Genomic DNA, 19,750 nt, shown 5'->3' on the forward strand with positions numbered 1-19,750 from the left:
TGGCCTTGGCTGAAACCCAATCTTTTTCTGATACGAGCTTATGATAGACCTGGTTAGCTGAAAGTGATATCAAGTCACCAGATTGACATAGTGCCCAATCAAGCCAAGGCTGATCTGCAAATGGCCGAGGCAATGGAGTAAAAGGCTCAAGTGCATGCATGATGTCAACCCATAGTGGTTGAAATGTCCGAGGAACCTTAAAGTGCTGCCGAATACGACGAAATGAATATGGCCTGTCACGACCAGGTATCACAGCATCTCGGATTCTAACCAAGCCTAACCTGACTATGCGGTTGAGTCGTATGCGTGAAGCATCTCTGTCTGGCCAAACAATGACACGCGACTCCACAAATGTTTCGAACTGCAAAGAGTTCAAAGTAGTCTTTCATGACCAGGATCCCATCGAGCCAATAGTAGAACTTCATGCCAAGAAAGGAGAATATGCGATAAAATGTGAGATGAGCGAATACGGACAGGATGAGCCGCATTCACAATGTCCCACCATGAAGCCTGCACATGTGTCCGTCCATGTGACAATCCCTCCAACTCAACCAAGTCACGAGCCATGAATACCCAAGGCTGCTCCTGCAAACACATATCTTGAAAAAGCGCCCACCTACGCGCCACCATATGCAAGCGGACATCCAGTAAAGCAGCCCCACCCATTCTTTTGGGCGTTGTAATGTGATTCCAAGCTATCCATGTTTGATCCATAATATTTCCTTGCCTCTTCCATAGCATAAACCGAATGGGAGCAACCAAACGGAGAAGAGATTTGTGCGTCCAAGGTAGCAAAGGCAAAAAATAGGAAATCATGCTAAGCATAATAACCTGAGCTACCTTAACCCTCACGTGCATAGGCCACCCTTGAGCTTTCCAATACACAAATTTATCCGAGATCCGAGCAGAAATCCAAGCAAGAAGCGCTTGGGGGTCCACATCCACATCCACATCCACCGGATACCCAAGATGACGAACAATGTCTCTTGTATGCACCACAGGGCCTTGCCACCCTAATGCCTCAAGATCAAATTCCGTGCATACAATGAGGGCTGATTTTGTTGAATTTATTTTAAGCTCAGAAGCCAATGCAAAATTATTCCAAGCTTCCATTGCTCGATCTATATTGGCTTTTTCGGCCCTGAGAAAAAGAAAAGTGTCATCCGCAAGGGCTTGAGCAACCAATTGCTTGCCATGAGGGAGATGCAAACCAACCACTTCACCATGCGATGCCATAGCATCTAGGTGAGATAACATAGGATGAGTGGCAATGGCAAAGAAAAGAGGGCTAAGAGGACAGCCTTGCGGGAGAGAACGTGTGAGAGAAATACCATCCGAAAGTCCTCCATTGAGTATAATCCGCGTGATAGAGCGAGAGCCAAGTAAATGCACCAAATTAGCCATTTTGGGACCAAAGCCCATGGCTGTCATTAACTGAGAAAGGAAAGACCAGCTGACATGATCAAAAGCTTTTTCAAGATCCAGCTGCACCATCACAATCTCTTGCTTCTTTGCCTTGGCATAATCCACTCCAATTTGAACATTAAGAATATTATGCAAAATATTCTTTGCCATGCACAAATCCATGTTGATATGGATGAATAAGAGCAGGAAGCACCTTCTGCAAGCGATTGGCAAAAATCTTTGTAAAGATTTTATACATAATACCCATAAGTGAAATCGGGCGCCATTGAGCCAAAGAAGTAGGCGAAGGGACTTTGGGCAACAAACGAAGTATGCCCAACTTCCAATTGGCAGGCATATATCTCTCATCCCAAACCCTTTGACAAATAAGCGTCAAAGGCTCTGCAAGCTGATCAGCATATTTTCGGAAAAACTCATTTGTCAAACCATCCCAACCAGGGCTCTTTCCCATGGGAAGTTTGGAGAGAACAACACAGGAGCATCAAGCTGAACCGCCACATCAGGGTCAACTTGATATCGTACTTCAGCAAACAATGACTCCCTTGCAGCCAGGACAGCCGGCGAGAAATCCTCTCGAGGGGCAAGCAAATCTTCATAAAAACTGATGCAATGCTGAATAACCTCAGAAGGTTGAGTAACAAGGTTGCCTTGGGCATCCATCAGCCTAACAATATTCTCACGCATATGTTTTTGATGCAACTTATCATAGAAGCGATGAGATTGACAGTTAGCATCCCGCAAAGCATCAAGACGTGCAAGTAGTTTAAAGCGAACATATTGTGCTTCCTGCACCCTAGATAGCTCCTTTTTCAGCCATTCCATGGCATCTACAACTTCAGCATCCATAGAGTCAGTTAACATGAACGCCTGCAAGCCCTTTAAAAGCGACTCAAGAAAAGCCACATGCTGTTTTTGTATAGAGGCATTAGCAAGACCATAATGCCGCGCTAATTTCCGAGTGTTGTTAAGGAACACTGGCCAAGCATGATAATCAGCCATGGACACTCTTGTGGAGAAATGTCGTATCAACTGACGCATATAAACATCAAAAATTTCATGCTCCAAAAAAGTGTGATTTAAGCGCAAAGGCAAGCGTCCCAACAAGCCTTTATATGCATCCACCACAGGATGATAGACCATTTCAAACACAAGCGGCCAATGATCCGAGAAAACCTGTTGCTGATCACCATCATAGTAAGAACCTCTGGCAAAAAGAGATCTTGATGTAAAATATACATCCTATCCAATCTAGCATAAGTGCCCCGAAATTGTTGTGAGGCCACATGTCTTGATTTAGCGACCTTGCTGCAAAAGCTTCCCATGCCAGTCTCTCCGGGCCATCCATTACAGAATGAGGCAACGTGGCTTGCTCCCTGGAGACACACAATATAAAGTCTCCCATCACAAAGCCAGGATGAGAGATTGAAAGAGCACACAAGTCATTCCACAGCAAACGGCATGCACGAGCATTATTTGGAGCATACACCCCTAACAACCATAAAGGCGTATCATCCCAAACAATCTGTATCACTAGAAATCTTCCATGAACATCTTGAATCACAAGAGAAGGCTGAAACTGCGAACGAAGAGCAAACATAACACTTGATTGCGAAGCAGGATGTCCGCTGTAGAAAACATGAAACCCCTTATATACATAGGCTTTGCCAACCAACTTATGCTGCTTATGTTCAATTGCACACAAAACATCCCAATCATGACAAAAAGTTGTACGCCAAAGCCTGAACTGCTTTTGGCGCGAAGAAATACCCTTTACATTCCATTGTACAATTTTCATAAGCCTTCCCAGAAAAGGAATGAACAAGGCCGTGTACTAGGCCCAGGACAATATGCCAAATCACGAACCTTTTGAAGCATTGCATTTTTAGACATGGTATTTGTGATCTCATACTGCCCTTGGAGTTCCCGAGCACGTGCCAAAGCGTAATGAGCATCCCATGGCGAGATGACCTCACCCTTCGAACCAAACACAAGAGGCAATTGTTGTTGTGCTTCTTTTGTTAGGCGACTTCTAATAGGATAGCGTTCTACTCTATCCACCCCAAGAGTCCCTGTACGCTAAGGTGGCCTTCCGGCCTCTCAATCCTGGTCTGTTGCTGGGCACCTGAACCCAAAGGGCGATGAGCATATGCATGTAAGGGCCCCTGATGAGTACGCAAAGGCCCCCGCCGAACAGCATCTGAGAAATCCCCCCGCGGGGCAACAAATCGTGTCTTTTTACCACGTACTTCCACCCATGGCTGCTCAACCTCATTCTGAACATCCACATGTACATCCATGTGCTGGTGGGCATCATGTAAAGGAGCATCATGCTCATCTTCCACGGGCAACTGCCCATCAACGATATCCTTAGTAGCACCAACTTGTTCTTTCTTAGGACATTCGGAGACAAAGTGGCCCATCTCACTACATTTGAAACAATGGCCAGCAAATGTATCCCACCTCAATTCATACATTAAAGGTTGCAGCCCAGCCATATTGACATGCAAATGTGTCGGCCTAGGTCTCCCAGTATCCCACAACATTCATAGACGATTTTGGTTTCTAGATGTCATTCGAGGCACCACCAAGACATCACCGATACCTCGCACGAGACCCGGTAAAACACGCCAAAACATTGGTGGGAATTGTTTCACTTCAGCCGAAACTGGGCAAGCCTGGTGCAACATATCTTGGTACTCTGCCATAGGCTTCCACGGGACCACATGAACCAATTGCCCATCCAAAAAGAGTGGCACCTGCTCCAAGACTACCCTACGGGCTTCCGAAGTGCGAAAAAGTATTTCATAAAAGCCTCTCGGACCATCATAAATCTCCTCAAGTGCCTCAGGCGACACCAAGCGGCCCAACCATGCTCTGAGACGAGGCAACAATGCACCACCATTATCTACTGCAGCCATTTGCACGCTATTTGCCTTCACATATTCTTGCAGAAGCTCACCAGTGATCTGCAGCAAACGTGCAAACTCCGGAGAAGGTACCTGAGAACTTTCCTCTGCATTCTCTCCAACATTCACCGGAGTGTAGCTTGCATCAACATCAAGCCTTTGACGTTTTTGTTGCTCCGAGGCATCTGAAGCATAACCCACATCCTTCTCGATCATCTCCTCAATAAGATCCATGTTAAGGCTATTGGCAGCCATGCCACCAACAGCAGCAGCCGGGTCATCCAAATCCATGTACGAAAGCAAAGAAAACCCGTTCTCTCAAACCCTAATTCAGCACCTGAAAACCCTAATTCAGCACCTGCAAACCCTAATTCAGCAGCTGTAAACCCTAAATCAGTAGCTGCAAACCCTGGAAACCCTAAGAGCAGAGCCTCAAAACCCTATAACAGCAAAAGGAAACCCCAAAACGACTGCTGTAAACTGTAAAACAGCAGCAAAATCTACGTTCAAAACCCTAAAACAGCAGATTTCGAAGAAGAGGAAACCCTAAAATAGCAGCCCAAATCTGTTCAAAACCCTAAAACAGCAGCAAATCTCTGTTCAAAACCCTTAAACAGCAGCTCTACTGAAGACGAAACCCTAAAACATGTACAGGAAACCCTAAAACAGCAGCCCAAATCTGTTCAAAACCCTAAAACAGCAGCAAGTTTCTGTTCAAAACCCTAAAACAGCAGCTCTACTGTAGACAAAACCCTAAAGACAGCTCCTCCCTTCACTCTCTCCCCTATACCCATCTCTCCTCCCTCGCTGCCTCTCTCTTCATTTCTCTCTCTCTCTCTCTCTCTCTCTCTCTTCTCTCTCTCTCTCTCACACACACACACACACAACACACACGCGCGTGCGCACACGCAAAGAGAGAGAGAGAGAGATTTTATTAACGTCTTCCAAAAGACCGAACTCGGCCTATGAGACAAATCGGTGTACTTGTATGGGGTATCCTTTGTCATTCCAACAAAATGAAAAAGTACTGAACTAAAAAGTTGAATCTGGGTGTGCAATAAGTACAATGAGTGGGGGAGGGGATGGAGCTCTACTACTAGGAGAATGCAAAGCTATATGCATGGAGTATACAATCATGATATGCAACCTAGCTAGCTCCATCCTGTACCATATTGGGGGTATAAAATGGTATACATCAATGAAGGGGGTGTCCACAGCTCCCTGAAGAACATGCCTGGGTGTGCTCTGAAGCGAGCCAGTCGCTCTGCACCCTCTCTGTGAAACTGAGCTCTGATCTCTGTCATCTCTCTCTGGTATAGGAAAACCAGGTGTCCTTTGTCTCTTGCGGGCTCTGAGTGTCTCTGCTCTCTGGAGAGTAATTCCCTGTCGTGTAGGGGTTGGGAGTGGGATGGATCTCTGAAAAAATGTAGTAATCTGTGTCTGTCGTCTCCCCTTTGGAGCTGTCTGAGCCTGTAATGATGTCTCTCTGTGACGCTGTATGTCTAGAATGAATCTCCCCGGTCTGCTGCCTCAAAGATCTGCCGTAGGGAATGTGGCTCTCTGAATAAAATGGGATATCTCTCTCTGATGGCTGTATATGCTCTGCATCTGCATACATAATGCTCCTCACTCTCCACCTCCTCTCTGCACAATCTGCATACCCTCTCCTCTCGAGGGATCCGTGCTACTCTGCCAGTCTCAATCTCCAATCGATGTGATGAAACTCAAAGCTGACCAATAGCCACTCGGGAGCCATGTGGTAAAAAGCCCTCCATGTATCTAGGCCTCTCTATAAATCCATCATCAGTGATACTCATGAAGTGATCTCTGTAGTATAGCATCTTCGGTGGAAGAGGCTGTGTAGGCGATATCCATGTCTCTCGTGTATAGAGCTGCCATAGGTCCTGTCTCAATACTCTGTTCCTCTCACTATGAGAGAGATGGATATGTGGTGCATCCCTGTCATACTGGAATGGTGGTAGATGATCCATGTCTAGGCCATGCTGTGAGAACCAATGTGTGACCTGTGCACACCATGATCCTCTGTCTCCCGCCTCAGCCAGCTGTCTAGATGCCTCAAAAGCTCTGTATGACAATCTGTCCTGTGGCATCTCTCTGAATCTGTTTAGCAGGCATATAGTCTGAAATATGGCCTCTACCATCATAGGAGGTGCAGCAAACTCTGCTCGGATAATGTCATGAGGTACTGACGGTTTGCTGCGTATCATGCGTGCCATCATGAGGGCCTATGGTCTCTCTATTTGTGTCCACCAATGGGTAGCAAGGGCTGGCGCCCATACCGCTGCTCCATACATCAATGCCGGTGTGACTAATGTGTCAAATAGCCACCCCTTCGTCCGGGGCTCCTGAAAATGCGCCTGGTGGCACTGTCTCTCTAGCATAGCCAATGCTGCATATCCCCCTGGTAATCTAGCTTTGGCTGCTGAACCCATGGTGAAGCGTGTGGCTGCTGCAGAGAAGGTAACCCCTAGGTACACGTATGATGTCACCACCTCCACCTGGCGTCTTGTGAGAGTGAATGTCAGCTGACTCCTGCCCTGTCTCGATGTATGAAAGACCATAACCTTGGTTTTCCCAAGGTTCACAGTAAGACCCCTCTGTGTGCAGAAATCATCGAGTGCATGTAGATGTTGTTGTAGACCTCCTGGAGACTCAGACACTAATACAATATCATCAGCATAAAGCATAATATGTACTGAGGTACCTGCTAAATCAACTCCATCTCCGCCTCCCCGTGTAATGAAGTCAGCCACCTCATCAATGTATAACCCAAATAGCGTGGGGGAAAGTGGGCATCCTTGCTTCACACCAATGGTGCTAGCAATAGTCTCGAACATACCTCTTGGACATCTGACTCGCCCAAAAACGTGCTCATATAATGCATAGATGTCCCATGTCATATCTCTTGGTATGCCAAGAGATTGTAGGCGCTGAAAGAGCCTCTCTCGTGGTACTGTGTCAAATGCCTTGTGGAAATCCACAAAGCAGCAATAGAGCTTTCTCTTCCTCACTCTGGCCGGATCAATCATACATCTCAAAGTGAATACATGGTCAATGGTAGAAAAGCTCTCCTGAAGCCTGCCTGCCTTGATGAGCGTAAACCTGCTCGCTCAGCATATAAGCTAAGCTCTTGCTCCAACACTGCACCATAGAGTTTGGCCAGCACGTGGCCAACCATAACCGTCCTGTAGTTGCTCGGATCGAGCATATCCCCTGTTTTGTGAATCGGCACAATGGTGTGCATCGTCCACTCCGCAGGCAAACCCTCTGCTAGTGCCCTGTTAAACAGGTGTGCAAGAAAAGGAGCCAAAGAATCTACTGCATATATGAGATGCTCACCCTGCAGGCCCATATGGTCGGCGGCCCGTCCATGCTGTAGGCGGCGGATAGCTTCTTGTACCATCGAGTGGGTAAAGAAGCTAGCTGTGGTAGGTCGAGGCTCCTGTGGTTGAGGTATAGGTGGCTGTTGTGGGGCGTGGTATAGGCCCTCTGCATATGTGTGCCGTGTCTGTGGGTCTGCAATAGGTGTCGGTGTCCGGGGCTCTCTGAAGTGCCGCCATGAGATAGGGCTATCTCTACTCATGAAGAAATGAAAGATCTCTAGCTCCTGCATCTCTGCGAGGGCCGCCTTTTGCGGCGAGTAAGTCTCCTCATCTCTCTTCTCGACTCCTGCTCTGTGATGGCTCCCAAGGCTCTCTGTATGCGGAGCCGTGAGTATAGGGCTCTGCACTCGTCATCATACCATCTGTTCTGGGGCATAGTCCCAGATCTTGCAGGCTCTCCTTAGTGGACACGATGTGGGAAGCTCTGTAATGCAGTCGTGTGTAGGAGTGATGCCAGCTGGGCTGTAATGGTATCCATAGGTGCCAGGGGATCCATGAGTAGGAGCCCATCCTCTACTCTGCGAGTGTATATGTCTGCCATGTCATGTGTGAAGTAGATGGTAGTGTGTGGCGTCGGTATGTGGGGGGCTAGTGATACTGGTGATCTGGCTAGTGAAAATGCCAAGTATGTATGATTTGCCCTAATAGGACGAGGTGGAATGGAGAATGAGGTGACAAGCTGTGATGCCTCCAAAGACTCCATAATGTAGTCTACCACCGTGCCTCCGGTCTGTGTATGGCCCCCATGTGGGAAGCATGTCAGCCCTCCTGATCCCGGCCACTGCAGCGTCCCGTTATAAATAATGAGACGATGCTTGGCTCCCAACTCTAGTAAGTGGTCCCCGTAATGTCCTCTGTTTGGTCCAGTGTCCTCTGATGCCCGACTAGCCCCTAGCTCCTCTGGATCCATAGGGTGGAGGATCTCCATGTCATCATAGTCATACACCTCACACTGTCTGCTCTGTGTGTGGGCATTGAAGTCGCCCGTGAGAAATACTTCCCCTAGTGTAGAATAATGCATAATCTCCTCTGACAAACAAGTGTATGGCGAGGCTCCTGTCTCCTCCTCCTGTGGCATGTCCTCTGTAATGACATAGGAGGATCCTGATGGAGGAAAGTAACATAGAGCTATGTATATAACCCTGTCCTGTGAGAGCTGTAAGCTGATCCACATGTATCTGGCCTCTGGATCTTGTGCTACCACTCTCAGTCTCCCCTGTAGCTACTCCCCCCGACCTGCTACTCCCCCAATCCTCTCGAGGTACCCTGGCGTGTGGTCCTCCTATATGTTGACTCCCACTGGAATCCCTCTACTCGAGGTAGCCCTCTCTCTGGGCTCTGATGTGTCTCTGTCATAAGTATCATGTCTCTCCCCACCATAACATGCTCCAGTCGTCCAAGCTGCACCCATAGTGAACCATTACAGTTCCATACTGCCATGTGTATCTCTGTCAGTGGCCTGTTTTGTGTCCCATAGGCCCCAAACCGCTAATCCATGGGCCGGCCATCAATGATGACCTGACCATCTCGATAGAAGGCCTTCTTGCCTTCTCTCCTCGCGCGTAAGACTCGTGGCATGCAAGCTCTCCTATGCTCAAGCTACATCCTCGTGAGATCATCATCCAAGAAAATAGGAGCTCCCTCTAAACCTCGTAGTATGACTCTCTTCCTCATGAAGGTGACCCTCTCCGTCTCTCCTGCAAACTGTAGGTGTTGAGTCTTTCCCAGCTCTCCATGCTTTGGTGAAGGGGAGAGGGTGCTCTTCCTTGTAGCCGAGCTTCATGCATAGAAGCTGTCCATCTTTCTCGGGAGTGGAGTTAGGTGTCTCGGCTATACCTGTGACTCGAACGTTGAGGCGGCGGGCATGCCTCATCTTCTCCTCCTCAATGGTGGTGTGAATGATTTGGTGTTCTTCCCTTTGAGTCTCCTCCCTCACTTCTTTACGGATGTTCTTCTTCACCACCTCAACCCATCCTGACTGCTTGGCTTCGAGTTTTCTCTCCATGTCCTTTGTGATCTCCTTGGATCTCTTCTTTGATGGCCGTGAGAGTGTTGTCATTGATCTCCCCTTCTTCCTTCTCAGTATTCTTGATGGCTACCATTTCCACTTTCAATGCACTCACCTCCTCCTTGAGTGCCGTGTTCTCTTGTTCAAGGTTCGTGACTCGTGCTTCGAGAGCCATGATGTGCCGGTGTAGTTTGTTCTCCACCTCATTGAGGTTGGAGTCGGATGTCTTCTTGTTCTCCTTGATTAGTGCCTTCATTGCCGTCTCGAGGGCCTCGAGTTTCTCTTGGAGACTCCGGGCCATTCCTCCAGATCACACTGCAGTCCTTCCCACAGGCAGGGAGGGGAGAGAGAGAGAGAGAGAGAGAGTTATGTTGCTGCCTTGGGGGCCTGAGCAAGGGTGAGTGGGGGAAAGGGGGGCCAGCAGCTCAGCGAATAGAAGGCGCAGGGGGCTAGTGGGCGGCGAACAGGGATGGCAGTAGCGAAGGCGTAAGTGGCCGCAGCGCAGCGAACAGAAGGCGCAGGTGGCCAGCGGCGCAGCGAACAGAAGGCGCAGGGGGCTAGTGGGAGAGAGAGAGAGAGAATGAAATGAAATGATATATTAACGTCTCTAAGAGGCCATAATGGCCTATGAGACCAAAACTGAGAGTACATCTGAAGTTGGTGTCTCATCAAAGAGAACAACTAAATGAGACTAAAAAGTACAATAAACTGATTGTCCTACAGTTATAAGAACAGAACTGTAAGACTCCGAGATGATACCGAGTAGAAAATACTGGAAAATATTGAAAAATGTATATCAGGTAGATCCATGTATGTTGATCAATTGAAGTGTTGCCCTCTCCTTAGATCAAGTATCTCCGCCATGGGGCTGTCTAGAATGGAGAGGTCGTAGAAGTGAGGTAGACGCCTCCGATGCCGAGCAATAATGGCTCTGATCTGGCGATGGTGAGGATGCCGTGGTCGGGATCCTGGTGGGCGTGGCTGACGACCACGACATAAGATAACTGCTCTATCTATGGTGACTCCCTGGGAGCGTGGTCGGTGCCCTGATGGCCAAATGGAGGAGGTATCAGGAGGTGTGTGGGTTGGGTTGCTGGTGCTGGTGCCGAAGAAATCTATCAGGGTCCTCTGTCGAGGTACATCATGACTCGGCCTCCTGTCTCTGCCAAGAGGGTCTCTCTGTGTCTCTTGAGCTCTAGTAGAAACAATCCCAGGCATCTCTGATCCTCAAACTCCATGACCTTGCGTAATGGCCCAAAACCCTCTCGGAAGAGGCAGCGATATCTCCCTCGGATCTCATAATAGACTATATATCGGCATATGTAGTGTTCCTCTGTCTCTACCTCCTGGTAGCATAGTTGACAAATGCGGTCATCCAAGATCTGATGCACATATCGCCCTGTCTCAATCCGCAGCTGGTGTGATGAGGTCCGGATCCGTCCAATGGCACAACGTATCCCATGTGATAAGAGAGAGAGAGAGAGAGAGAGAGAGAGGAGTCTTGTAAAGTTATAGCTATAGATAAAGAAGTTTACTTTATAGGTTTTGAAAGTCTGTTAATGTAATGTAGAGACGCATTGAAATTTCGAAGTATTGATGTGCTTTCTTTTTGAACTGCAGATGGTACTGTGATCTGCACCTGAAAACTTTATTGATTGCATGTTGCTTATTATTTGGTAGGCTTGCTCTTGGGCTCAGTTTGCTTTGACTGGCAGAAAAGACCTGCTGCTAAGTGATGTTTTTTTTGGGTGCTGCTGCAGGATAGCTCGAAGAAGTTATTGCATTTTGCATTGCAAGTAAGCATCCATTTTTTATCACTTGTTTTATCTGTGCACATATCTGTGGCAAACAAGATGTTGAGGATGGTCTTGCCTCCTCGGTCCCGTCACGAGTCAATAGATATATATATGTGTGTGTATGTGTGTGTGTGTGTGTGTGTATAGATAGATAGATAGAGAATAAGGCTATGATGCCAGGCATCAAGTACAAATACATTCACCTCAACTCGAAGTCGGGTCTATTTTTGGCGTTTGGGTTTTGGGTTTGCAGAAATCTTCAACGAAGGCTTTGCCTTCGCGGTAGACTGCCCACTTTCCTTCTTTGCAAGCTTCTCAAACCTTGGCTAGTTTTACAGGCTTCTCTGCCTGAGCTGCATTGGGGTCAGTTCTTCGACGATCCTTATCTTGGTGTCTTAAGTGCTTTGGACTGTTTGAGATGCTCAATCTTCTCATGTTTGGTATGACAAGTGAGTATTGCATGATCGCCTTGTCGTGAAACTTTCGAGATGTGATCCACTTTATCATTGGCACGGTTTTGGTACTTGCTGATCTAAAAATCCTTCCTCCTCTATATCCACGTCTTCATCTATATGCCATCCTTCAGGTAAACCGCCCATGCTTATTTGAAGGGCCTTTGACTGCTAAGTTGCTTTTCCTTTTGACTTGATTTGAGGTGCTCTCACAAATCTTCTTGGATTTCCATCTTGATGTCGTTCACTGTCTCTCGTAGGTCTTCCTGAGTTTGGTGATGATTTTCTCGTGTTCCAATTTCCAATTTTGAATTGTTCTCCATGGTTGTGAGAAGATCCTCAAGTTCACACACCTGTCCCTTGAGAAATGTTATTTGTGCCATCCGTTTGCATGATTGGTGGGGAGCCTTCGGGGTGTTGCAAAAGGGGCCGTGAAATTGAGTTTTTGGCATGTTTGCTAGTATTGAAACTTCATGTAAATGGGCTCTTAGAGATAGGGAAAGGGCTAACCTTTGATGTTTATAGGGCGCCTCATTTTTTTGCAGATGCGGAGCTGGCATTGACTGGCTGAAGCTGCCCGGCGAGAGAAACGAGCAGCTGCTTCTGTTGACTATGAAGTCTGCCCTCCAGTGTGTTACAAAGGCCAAAAAGACCTTTATATATTTGGTGGTAGAAATTGAGATGTGTGGTGAATTGAGAGAGCGAGAGAGTTTATTTATGTCTACAGAAGACTTCATGGGTCTATGAGACCAACATGTGTTACAAAAGTTCCATGTGTAGACTGTAAACATGGAAACAAAAAGTACTGAAATTGAAATGAAGCTTGTGCGGGCCTCCCATGTACGTATGGAACTGAAATTCCCAGAGCAAGATGGCGAGAGATACTCGGGGAATGTGTCCGGGATCTCCCCTGATAGTACCACCCTCGTACATAATTGAGCGTAGAGCTGCGATGGCATCCCCTGCCCATGGAGTGGCCTCTCCATGGTAGTGGAGTATGTCCTGATCTGCAGTTGATAGGCAGAAGGCTTGGGTCCCTTGTGTGGTGAGAGAGAGAGAGAGAGAGGAAGGGAGGACGACAACAAAGAAAATGAAGGTTAACTGTGTAGGTCGAATGTATTAAAGCAGGATTTGGCCATATCTGCCTCTGTTAGGGCTGCGAGCTTACTCTCTGTCAGGGCAATGATGTTACAAAGGCGACTGAGAACTTCATCATTCGAGGGTTGAGATGGTGAGCCCTCCATGCGTCCACAGAACATGTCGATAATCCACCTCTGCACTGTGTGTGGTCTACTCTGGGTAATTGATGCAGTTCTCGAATCCTTGGTCTGTGGAATGTTTTCAGTCTCTAAGATTCCATAGGACAAGTGTGTGGGTGTCTAGAAGCAAACACCTTCACCACTTGAGCTATCACCTCATTGGCGACGGGGTGAGGTTCTTGTCGAGAGTATTAAAAAAAGCCATTTCCTACCTAGGTTAGACCTAGCCTAAGACTTTTGCTGGTCCTACTACCTAGTCTACATGTAACCTATGCTAGTGATGCAAAAATGGGTTGAAAATGTAAAAGCCTGAACCCCATGTTTTTAACTTTGCACATTGAAGTTGGGGTTGAAAACACTGTTGCAAGGGTTGATGTGATGTAAAACAAGGAAGTCCCAATTTTGCTTGCAAACCCTAAAACACAAACTATAATCAGAGAAAGCTTATTTCAGCATGCCAGAACTCTACCTAGGGTGAAACTACGCTTTGATACCAATGTCACAAGAGTGACATAGCGGAAAGACTTAAATATAGATTAATGCCAGCGCATGAGACATTTATGCTGATCAAAACTTTGCAAGACACAATAGAGAAGGAGTGACAGACCTAATCTACTGTATTTAGCAAAAGATGAGGAACTTGCATCTTGACTTAGAGATCTTGGTTGTGCATACCTATATGATGCATACAAAGTTGATTTACTGATTCACAGCGTATGTGGTCTCCATATGCTTGCGTTTGGGAGTTGAGGATTGCCTTCTAGCTAGTGGTGTCAACTCTTGTGTGTGCAAAATGAGATGCCTATGAATGACCTCCTTGACTTGCCTATGTATAGGGAACCGATGGCAAGTTGGCTAGGGCTTTTATGACCCCCAAAATGTCATCAAAAAGGTCCTTTTTATGTTCATATTGTGTTCAACTTGTGTCCCAACTATTGGTCCATGTCCTAGGCACCTATTGGGCTGCCAGAACAGCCCCAAATAGGCCACATACTTTTTTTTTCCTTGGTAAAAAGATCCTTCTATTAGTTAACGAAAAAACAGCCACGAAGGGCTACATACAACCACAAAGGGCTAGATACAAACTCGCCTCCATGTTTGGGGCAATGATCAAAGGAATCAAGGTGGAGAAAGATGCACTTTCCCGGCTGGCCGCTCTATGAGGAGAAGGCTATCTCATACAAGGGGAGGGGGAGGGGGAGGGAATAACCATGATGCCAAGTGGGATCACAACCTCTATCTGTGAGAAAAGGGCTAGGCCGCCAAAGCCTCAAGAAAGCTTCCTGCCGCTTTCGCATGCGGTCAAAGCGACCTTGCAACTTCGCCCATTGTCCGCGGAGGGTATGAATGATGTCTAGCCAAATGCTCATGATGGACTCTGCAGGCGGAGTGTGGGTACCCTCGATGGCTTCGTTGCATCGAGATCTCCATATGTCCGAGGCTGCAATGCTGCTATCCGGTGATTAGTAGATAGGGATGAGATTGGAATTGCCGAGATGCGAAGGTGAGAGACCTGAAGGGCTAGCCTCCACCTTTCTCCTCATAAGCCATGACAACCTCAGCCTTTGTGGCCCAAGTGACAATGCCCCATGAAATGATATAGGTTGAGATCCTATCCATCGTGAAAATGTGGAGAATCGCCTTCAATGAGATTATGACTACAGGCACCATGCGAAAGAGGCTCTCAGAGGGTTTGATTCAGCTGGGTGGTGAGAGATTGGAGATCCAACAGTGGAGACCCATCACCCTCCTCTGGACCACCTACAAGATTTTGGCCAAGGCCATTAGCCGGAGACTTCAGCCTTTTCTCCCCGACTTGATGCATGACACTCAAACAAGTTTTGTTCAGGATCGAAGCATTCTGGACAATATCTTGATTTTCTGGGAGGCCATAGCTTTGGCTAGGATATGGCAGCAGGACCTCATTGTGCTCTTGCTAGATTTTGAGAGGCTTTTCAGTGGATCCCGAGGGGCACTCCAGTCGGCCATCTTGGATGCCAGGTGGGCATCGATATCTCCCCAGAGTAGCAGCACGCCCCTCTTCTTCTGAGCATTCGGAAGAAACTTTTGTACTGGAGTTTTGCAAGGCTGTCCCTAGCCGACCAAGTGGTGGTGGCAAACCTGGCCCTTCTTGCCACCTTGTGGTACATTACTTCTTGTTGGGCCTTCTCCCAAGTATGCATTGGTCAAGTACAACGGCTGATCTGGAACTTCTTGTGGGCCGGCAGTGATGGGAGGCTTGCCCGGGCCAAGGTGGCCTAGAGAGAGATCATTTAGCCGCGACGCAAAGGGGGCCTAGGCATCATTGACCCCACCGTTCAAAGCCGCCCCTTGCTGGGCAAGTTGATTCTTGAGGACTTATTCCAGGTGGTGAGCCTTGAAAGGACTTTCTCTTGGCTAGGATTTCAGCCCATACTCCGAGCCCAGGGGGGCCCTGGCCATAGAGCACCAGATGGATCTTCACAGAGATGCGGGCCTGCGACTTTAGCCCAGCCTTTGAGGACAGATTTGCAGCCAGCCTACCTTGTGCCCGGGATCACCTCAAGCCGGCCCTTCAGCAGTCATTGCCAGTAGCCTCGGAGGAGCATCTTCGGCAGCCTCTGATCTAGAACCCCTTGATCAGTTTACCCAGTGGCCACATGTTGGGGGCCCGACCTCATGTATCATGGGGAGCGTTGAGCATAGGACCCGCGAGGTCCCTTGGAGACTGGATTGCATTCAGACAGCTTCCCTCAGAGGCTCATGAGAGAGGCTTGGTTGGGATCCGGGGTAGAGATAGACTCAACCTCGACATCGACTCTACTATTCCTCAGGAGTGGCTGACCCCTATACTAGACTCGACCCACCCGCAGTGGCTTGGTGTTTTTACCAGGCATGATATTCTCTTGGTAGTTCATGATGCGGATGAGAGCCATACTTTGCTCACCTTTTCGATTGGACTCCATGCCAGACTAGAGAGATCAGAGCCTCCTTTGGACGACTTCAGTGGCTGTGCCTTATAGAGGGCGAGGGTGATTGGCTTTCAAGCACATGAATGGCACATTGATCTCTAGTCGGCGAGGGAGAGACTCTAGTGTTTATGGATTTGGAAGAGCCCGCCCCTCACGCACCTCCGGTGGGACCTAGGAGAGTGGACTTGGAGTGATCCACCTCGCAAGGAGGAGACACAGCAGGAAGCATGTCTATGTGGCACTCGCATGGGTGATGCATGTGACAGGTCTGCCCCCAGAAAGAGGAACAATACACTACCCTCGGCCTCCGCCGTAATGTCTCGAGGCTGTATGCAAAGAGAACTACATCATTGGCATACATGAGAAGCAGAGTAACACAAGGGTACGTTGGGGTTTAGATGCTGCTTCCCAGGCCAGCTTGGAGAGAGAGAGAGAGAGAGAGAGAGAGAGAGAGGCCTTTTAACATCATTGTCATGCTAGCAGACATCTGGTCCATAAAGTAGCACCAAGGTGCAGGGAATGGGACTTGAACCTAGGATCTCTTGCTTAGGAGCATAATGTGTAAGCTGCTATGCCAGGGTGCACGTGCGAGCGCAGGGAGAGAGAGAGAGAGAGAGAGAGAGGGAGAGAGTTTGGCGTGGTCCCTTAATGGTTGAATTTGCTGTCCACTTGCATTTCCAGTGCATAGAAGGTGATGCAGGGACACCTTGTGATAATTGTGAGACTAAAAGCAATGATGGTAGCAGTAGCGAAGATGAAGGAAATGTCAATGAAGGCACGCAGAAAGACTCATCTAGTGTGGGCTCCACATCAAGGATATCAAAACTTGGACTACTGGAGGTTGGTAATATTGTCGGTTGATTCATACTTTTTTCCCCCGTTTACTTGTACCTGACGCTGTTTTATCCAAGTAAAAGATTTTGGGGGCACAATTTTACCTCTTGAGAGATTTTTTTTGCTTGCAGTATGTTCTGCGACTGTGCATACTTGAGTCTCGTGAAGAAAGGGATCATTGGGATCTCTCTGATGAACGAATCCGAATGTTCTTTGCTGATCCCAGGTACTTCAGGGTATCATGATTTGCCTTTATTATTTGACCTTTTTTATATATATTTAACCTTCCATCTGTCTGTTCAGCAGATATATAAGTGAGCCTGTTGCTAATGTCCAGAAGACAAGTGGAAGCGTAGGGGCAGATAATATCAGGCTTACACCGAATCAGAAGAAAAAATCATCAAGTGACCCCACAATGCAAACACCTCCTGCAAGCACAGCATCTGGTGCCTCTCGACAAGCTTCAAGGCGGCTGAGTATAACAGAAATGTTTTATGACTTGCAAGTTGACAGCCCTGCCAAGCTCAGGAGGGATGGATCTAAATCTTAGAAGGTTTTGTGTATGTCTTTCTTCCCTAAGTTAACGAAATTTCTCTCGTTTTTAGTTCGCTTTCATCTGTGTTGCATGTTTGTGTTGTTCTTGCCAGGGCTTAAGCACTGATTGGATAGTTTTGTTGGTGATTATACTTGCCCAGTCTTACATCTTTTTGCAAGGAGATTTAATCAACTATTTCAGAATCAAATGGAGGAAAACTTCTGGGAGTTCCCACTTCAACTTGGTCACATGGACAATTGTCTAGTGTTGCAGAGGAAGGTCTCATCCATGACTCCCACTGGTGATGTAGAGAATGTGCTAACAGCAGCAGCAATAGTGGTTGATTGACATCTGACAAGATTTTGTACTTTGTAGACATTGACACTGCATTATATAGACAGGTCAATTGACATCGATCGGATTTTGTATCTTTCAGATACAAGAAAGCAGGATAATTATCTTAAAGGTTGCTACTGTAGTACAGTTCAAAATTTGATGGGTTACTGGCTCTTTCATGGGTCCTGTGCATGCCATTAAGCAACTGTTAAACTCAAGACTTTACAACACTTGACGTGCTCAGCTTCCAAGTATGAGAAGTTGTGTGTGTCATGTTTTACATTTTGTATGGCAAGACCCATGCTTTAAAGGCTTACACATGACTTGCACTAGAGCAACTTGGAACACGTGGTAGATGGTAAATGTTAACCAGTTTCATTTGTGTGTGGAAGATCGACATGGAGGCAACGAAGCTAATGACAAAAGCGTTTCTGTTAGAGTCTCAGGACGAGCTTGCTCGTTTTGACCCCAGCTCGAAAAAAAAACAACGAAAACTGTCATGGAGGAAGTTCCGACTCCTAATTTGGAGCACTCAAAAAGGAAAATTGTTGATCTCAAGGAGATCCTGTAATTGGGTTGCACCATGTAAGGACCTCACTCACTTGTGGTTCCCATACTTCTACAAGGACTACCCCAATTACACCATGTAAGGACCTCACTCACTTGTGCTTCCCATACTTCTACAAGGGCTACACTTATTGGTACTTTAAGTCACTTTATATAGCTCCTCTCTCTCTCTCTCTCTCTCTCTCTCTCTCTCTCAAGTGGGTGTGTGTAAAAGAGGGCAATTCGCACTACCTTTCTATCACCCAAGTGTGGTAGATTGGCTAGTGTAATTGCCCTTGGGATGACTTGAACCCACCTGGGTTCAAGTCTCTCCGTCGATTGGTCTCTTTAGATCAAAAAAGTCGACGTTAAGCGGTCTCATCTCGTCTCGTCTCTCTCTCTCTTTCTCTCTCTCACACACACACACACACACACACACGCACACTAAAAAATAGGAAAATTGTTGATCTCAAGGTGGTCTTGTAATTGGGTAATGTTTCACCATGTAAGGACCTCACTCACTAGTGCTTCCCATACTTCTACAAGGACTACACTTACTAGTACTTAAGTCACTTTATATAGCTCATACATCTCTCTCTCTATCTCTTCCCCCCCCCCCCCCCCCCCCCCCCCGCCCCCCCCTTCCCCGTCCCTCCCCCCCTCCCCCCAACACCCATGGGACTTCGGACCGGACTTTCTAGTATGTCATGTTATTTTATACAACTCATATATCTTCACACACCACACACACACACACACACACACGAGGAGATCACTCTCTTAAGGTCAGATATAGCCTACCATGCAGTTACTTCTATTTCAATTGAAGGGTTGATAATTCAAATTGAACAATTATCTCAGCTTTATAAAAAGAATGGCACTTGTTGGCAATACGATGTTAGCTTGTCATCTATCAAAGTGTTTTTATCTATCAATGTGTCTTGTGCAAAGAGTTTTAGTAGATCAATGAAGAGATTAGTTATCCACTCTTTAACAAGTTGATCAAATTGAAAACTACACCCATCAGTGGAGCTTTGCCAAGTCGATCTTCATGTGGAGCGTGTCATGATTCTATTGTGTCCATAGGTTAACCAAGGCTAGATTAATCTAGGATTAGGAGATAATTTCACTTGGGTTAGGGATTATAAGGAGAGGTTATAGTTAATGGTCAATAAGAGGGATATTAGCTATTATTAAGTTTATGCTAAAGTTATTGGCTAGAGGTCTATATAAGAATGCCCTAGGCTCAATTGTGAGACATGATCGTCAAATTTCATTCGTAGCACATGGCAACCCTC

General features: G+C 47.1%; 1 protein-coding gene across 9 annotated transcripts in view; it reads left to right on the top strand.

Annotated features, from left to right (window-relative positions):
• The window catches only part of LOC147615667 (uncharacterized), a 51,831-nt gene extending 33,607 nt beyond the window's left edge, over nucleotides 1–18,224 (top strand). For 2 of the 9 annotated variants that reach the window (XM_086778216.1, XM_086778212.1), the window contains exons 10-14: nucleotides 11,504–11,539; nucleotides 16,883–17,041; nucleotides 17,167–17,261; nucleotides 17,342–17,595; nucleotides 17,731–18,224. In XM_086778216.1, coding sequence (XP_086634342.1) covers nucleotides 11,504–11,539; nucleotides 16,883–17,041; nucleotides 17,167–17,261; nucleotides 17,342–17,585 — 534 coding nt within the window. In that variant the 3' untranslated portion in view covers nucleotides 17,586–17,595; nucleotides 17,731–18,224. Of the gene's footprint in view, nucleotides 1–11,503; nucleotides 11,540–16,882; nucleotides 17,042–17,166; nucleotides 17,262–17,341 lie in introns of all 9 variants that reach the window. The other 7 variants (XM_086778214.1, XM_086778217.1, XM_086778215.1 and 4 more) reach the window with 5 other exon arrangements.
• The last annotated feature ends 1,526 nt before the right edge of the window (nucleotides 18,225–19,750 follow it).

This window comes from Cibotium barometz, chromosome 39, assembly GCF_041138505.1.
Source record: "Cibotium barometz isolate CiBa-2024 chromosome 39, ASM4113850v1, whole genome shotgun sequence".
In the NCBI taxonomy this organism is placed as follows: domain Eukaryota; kingdom Viridiplantae; phylum Streptophyta; class Polypodiopsida; order Cyatheales; family Cibotiaceae; genus Cibotium; species Cibotium barometz.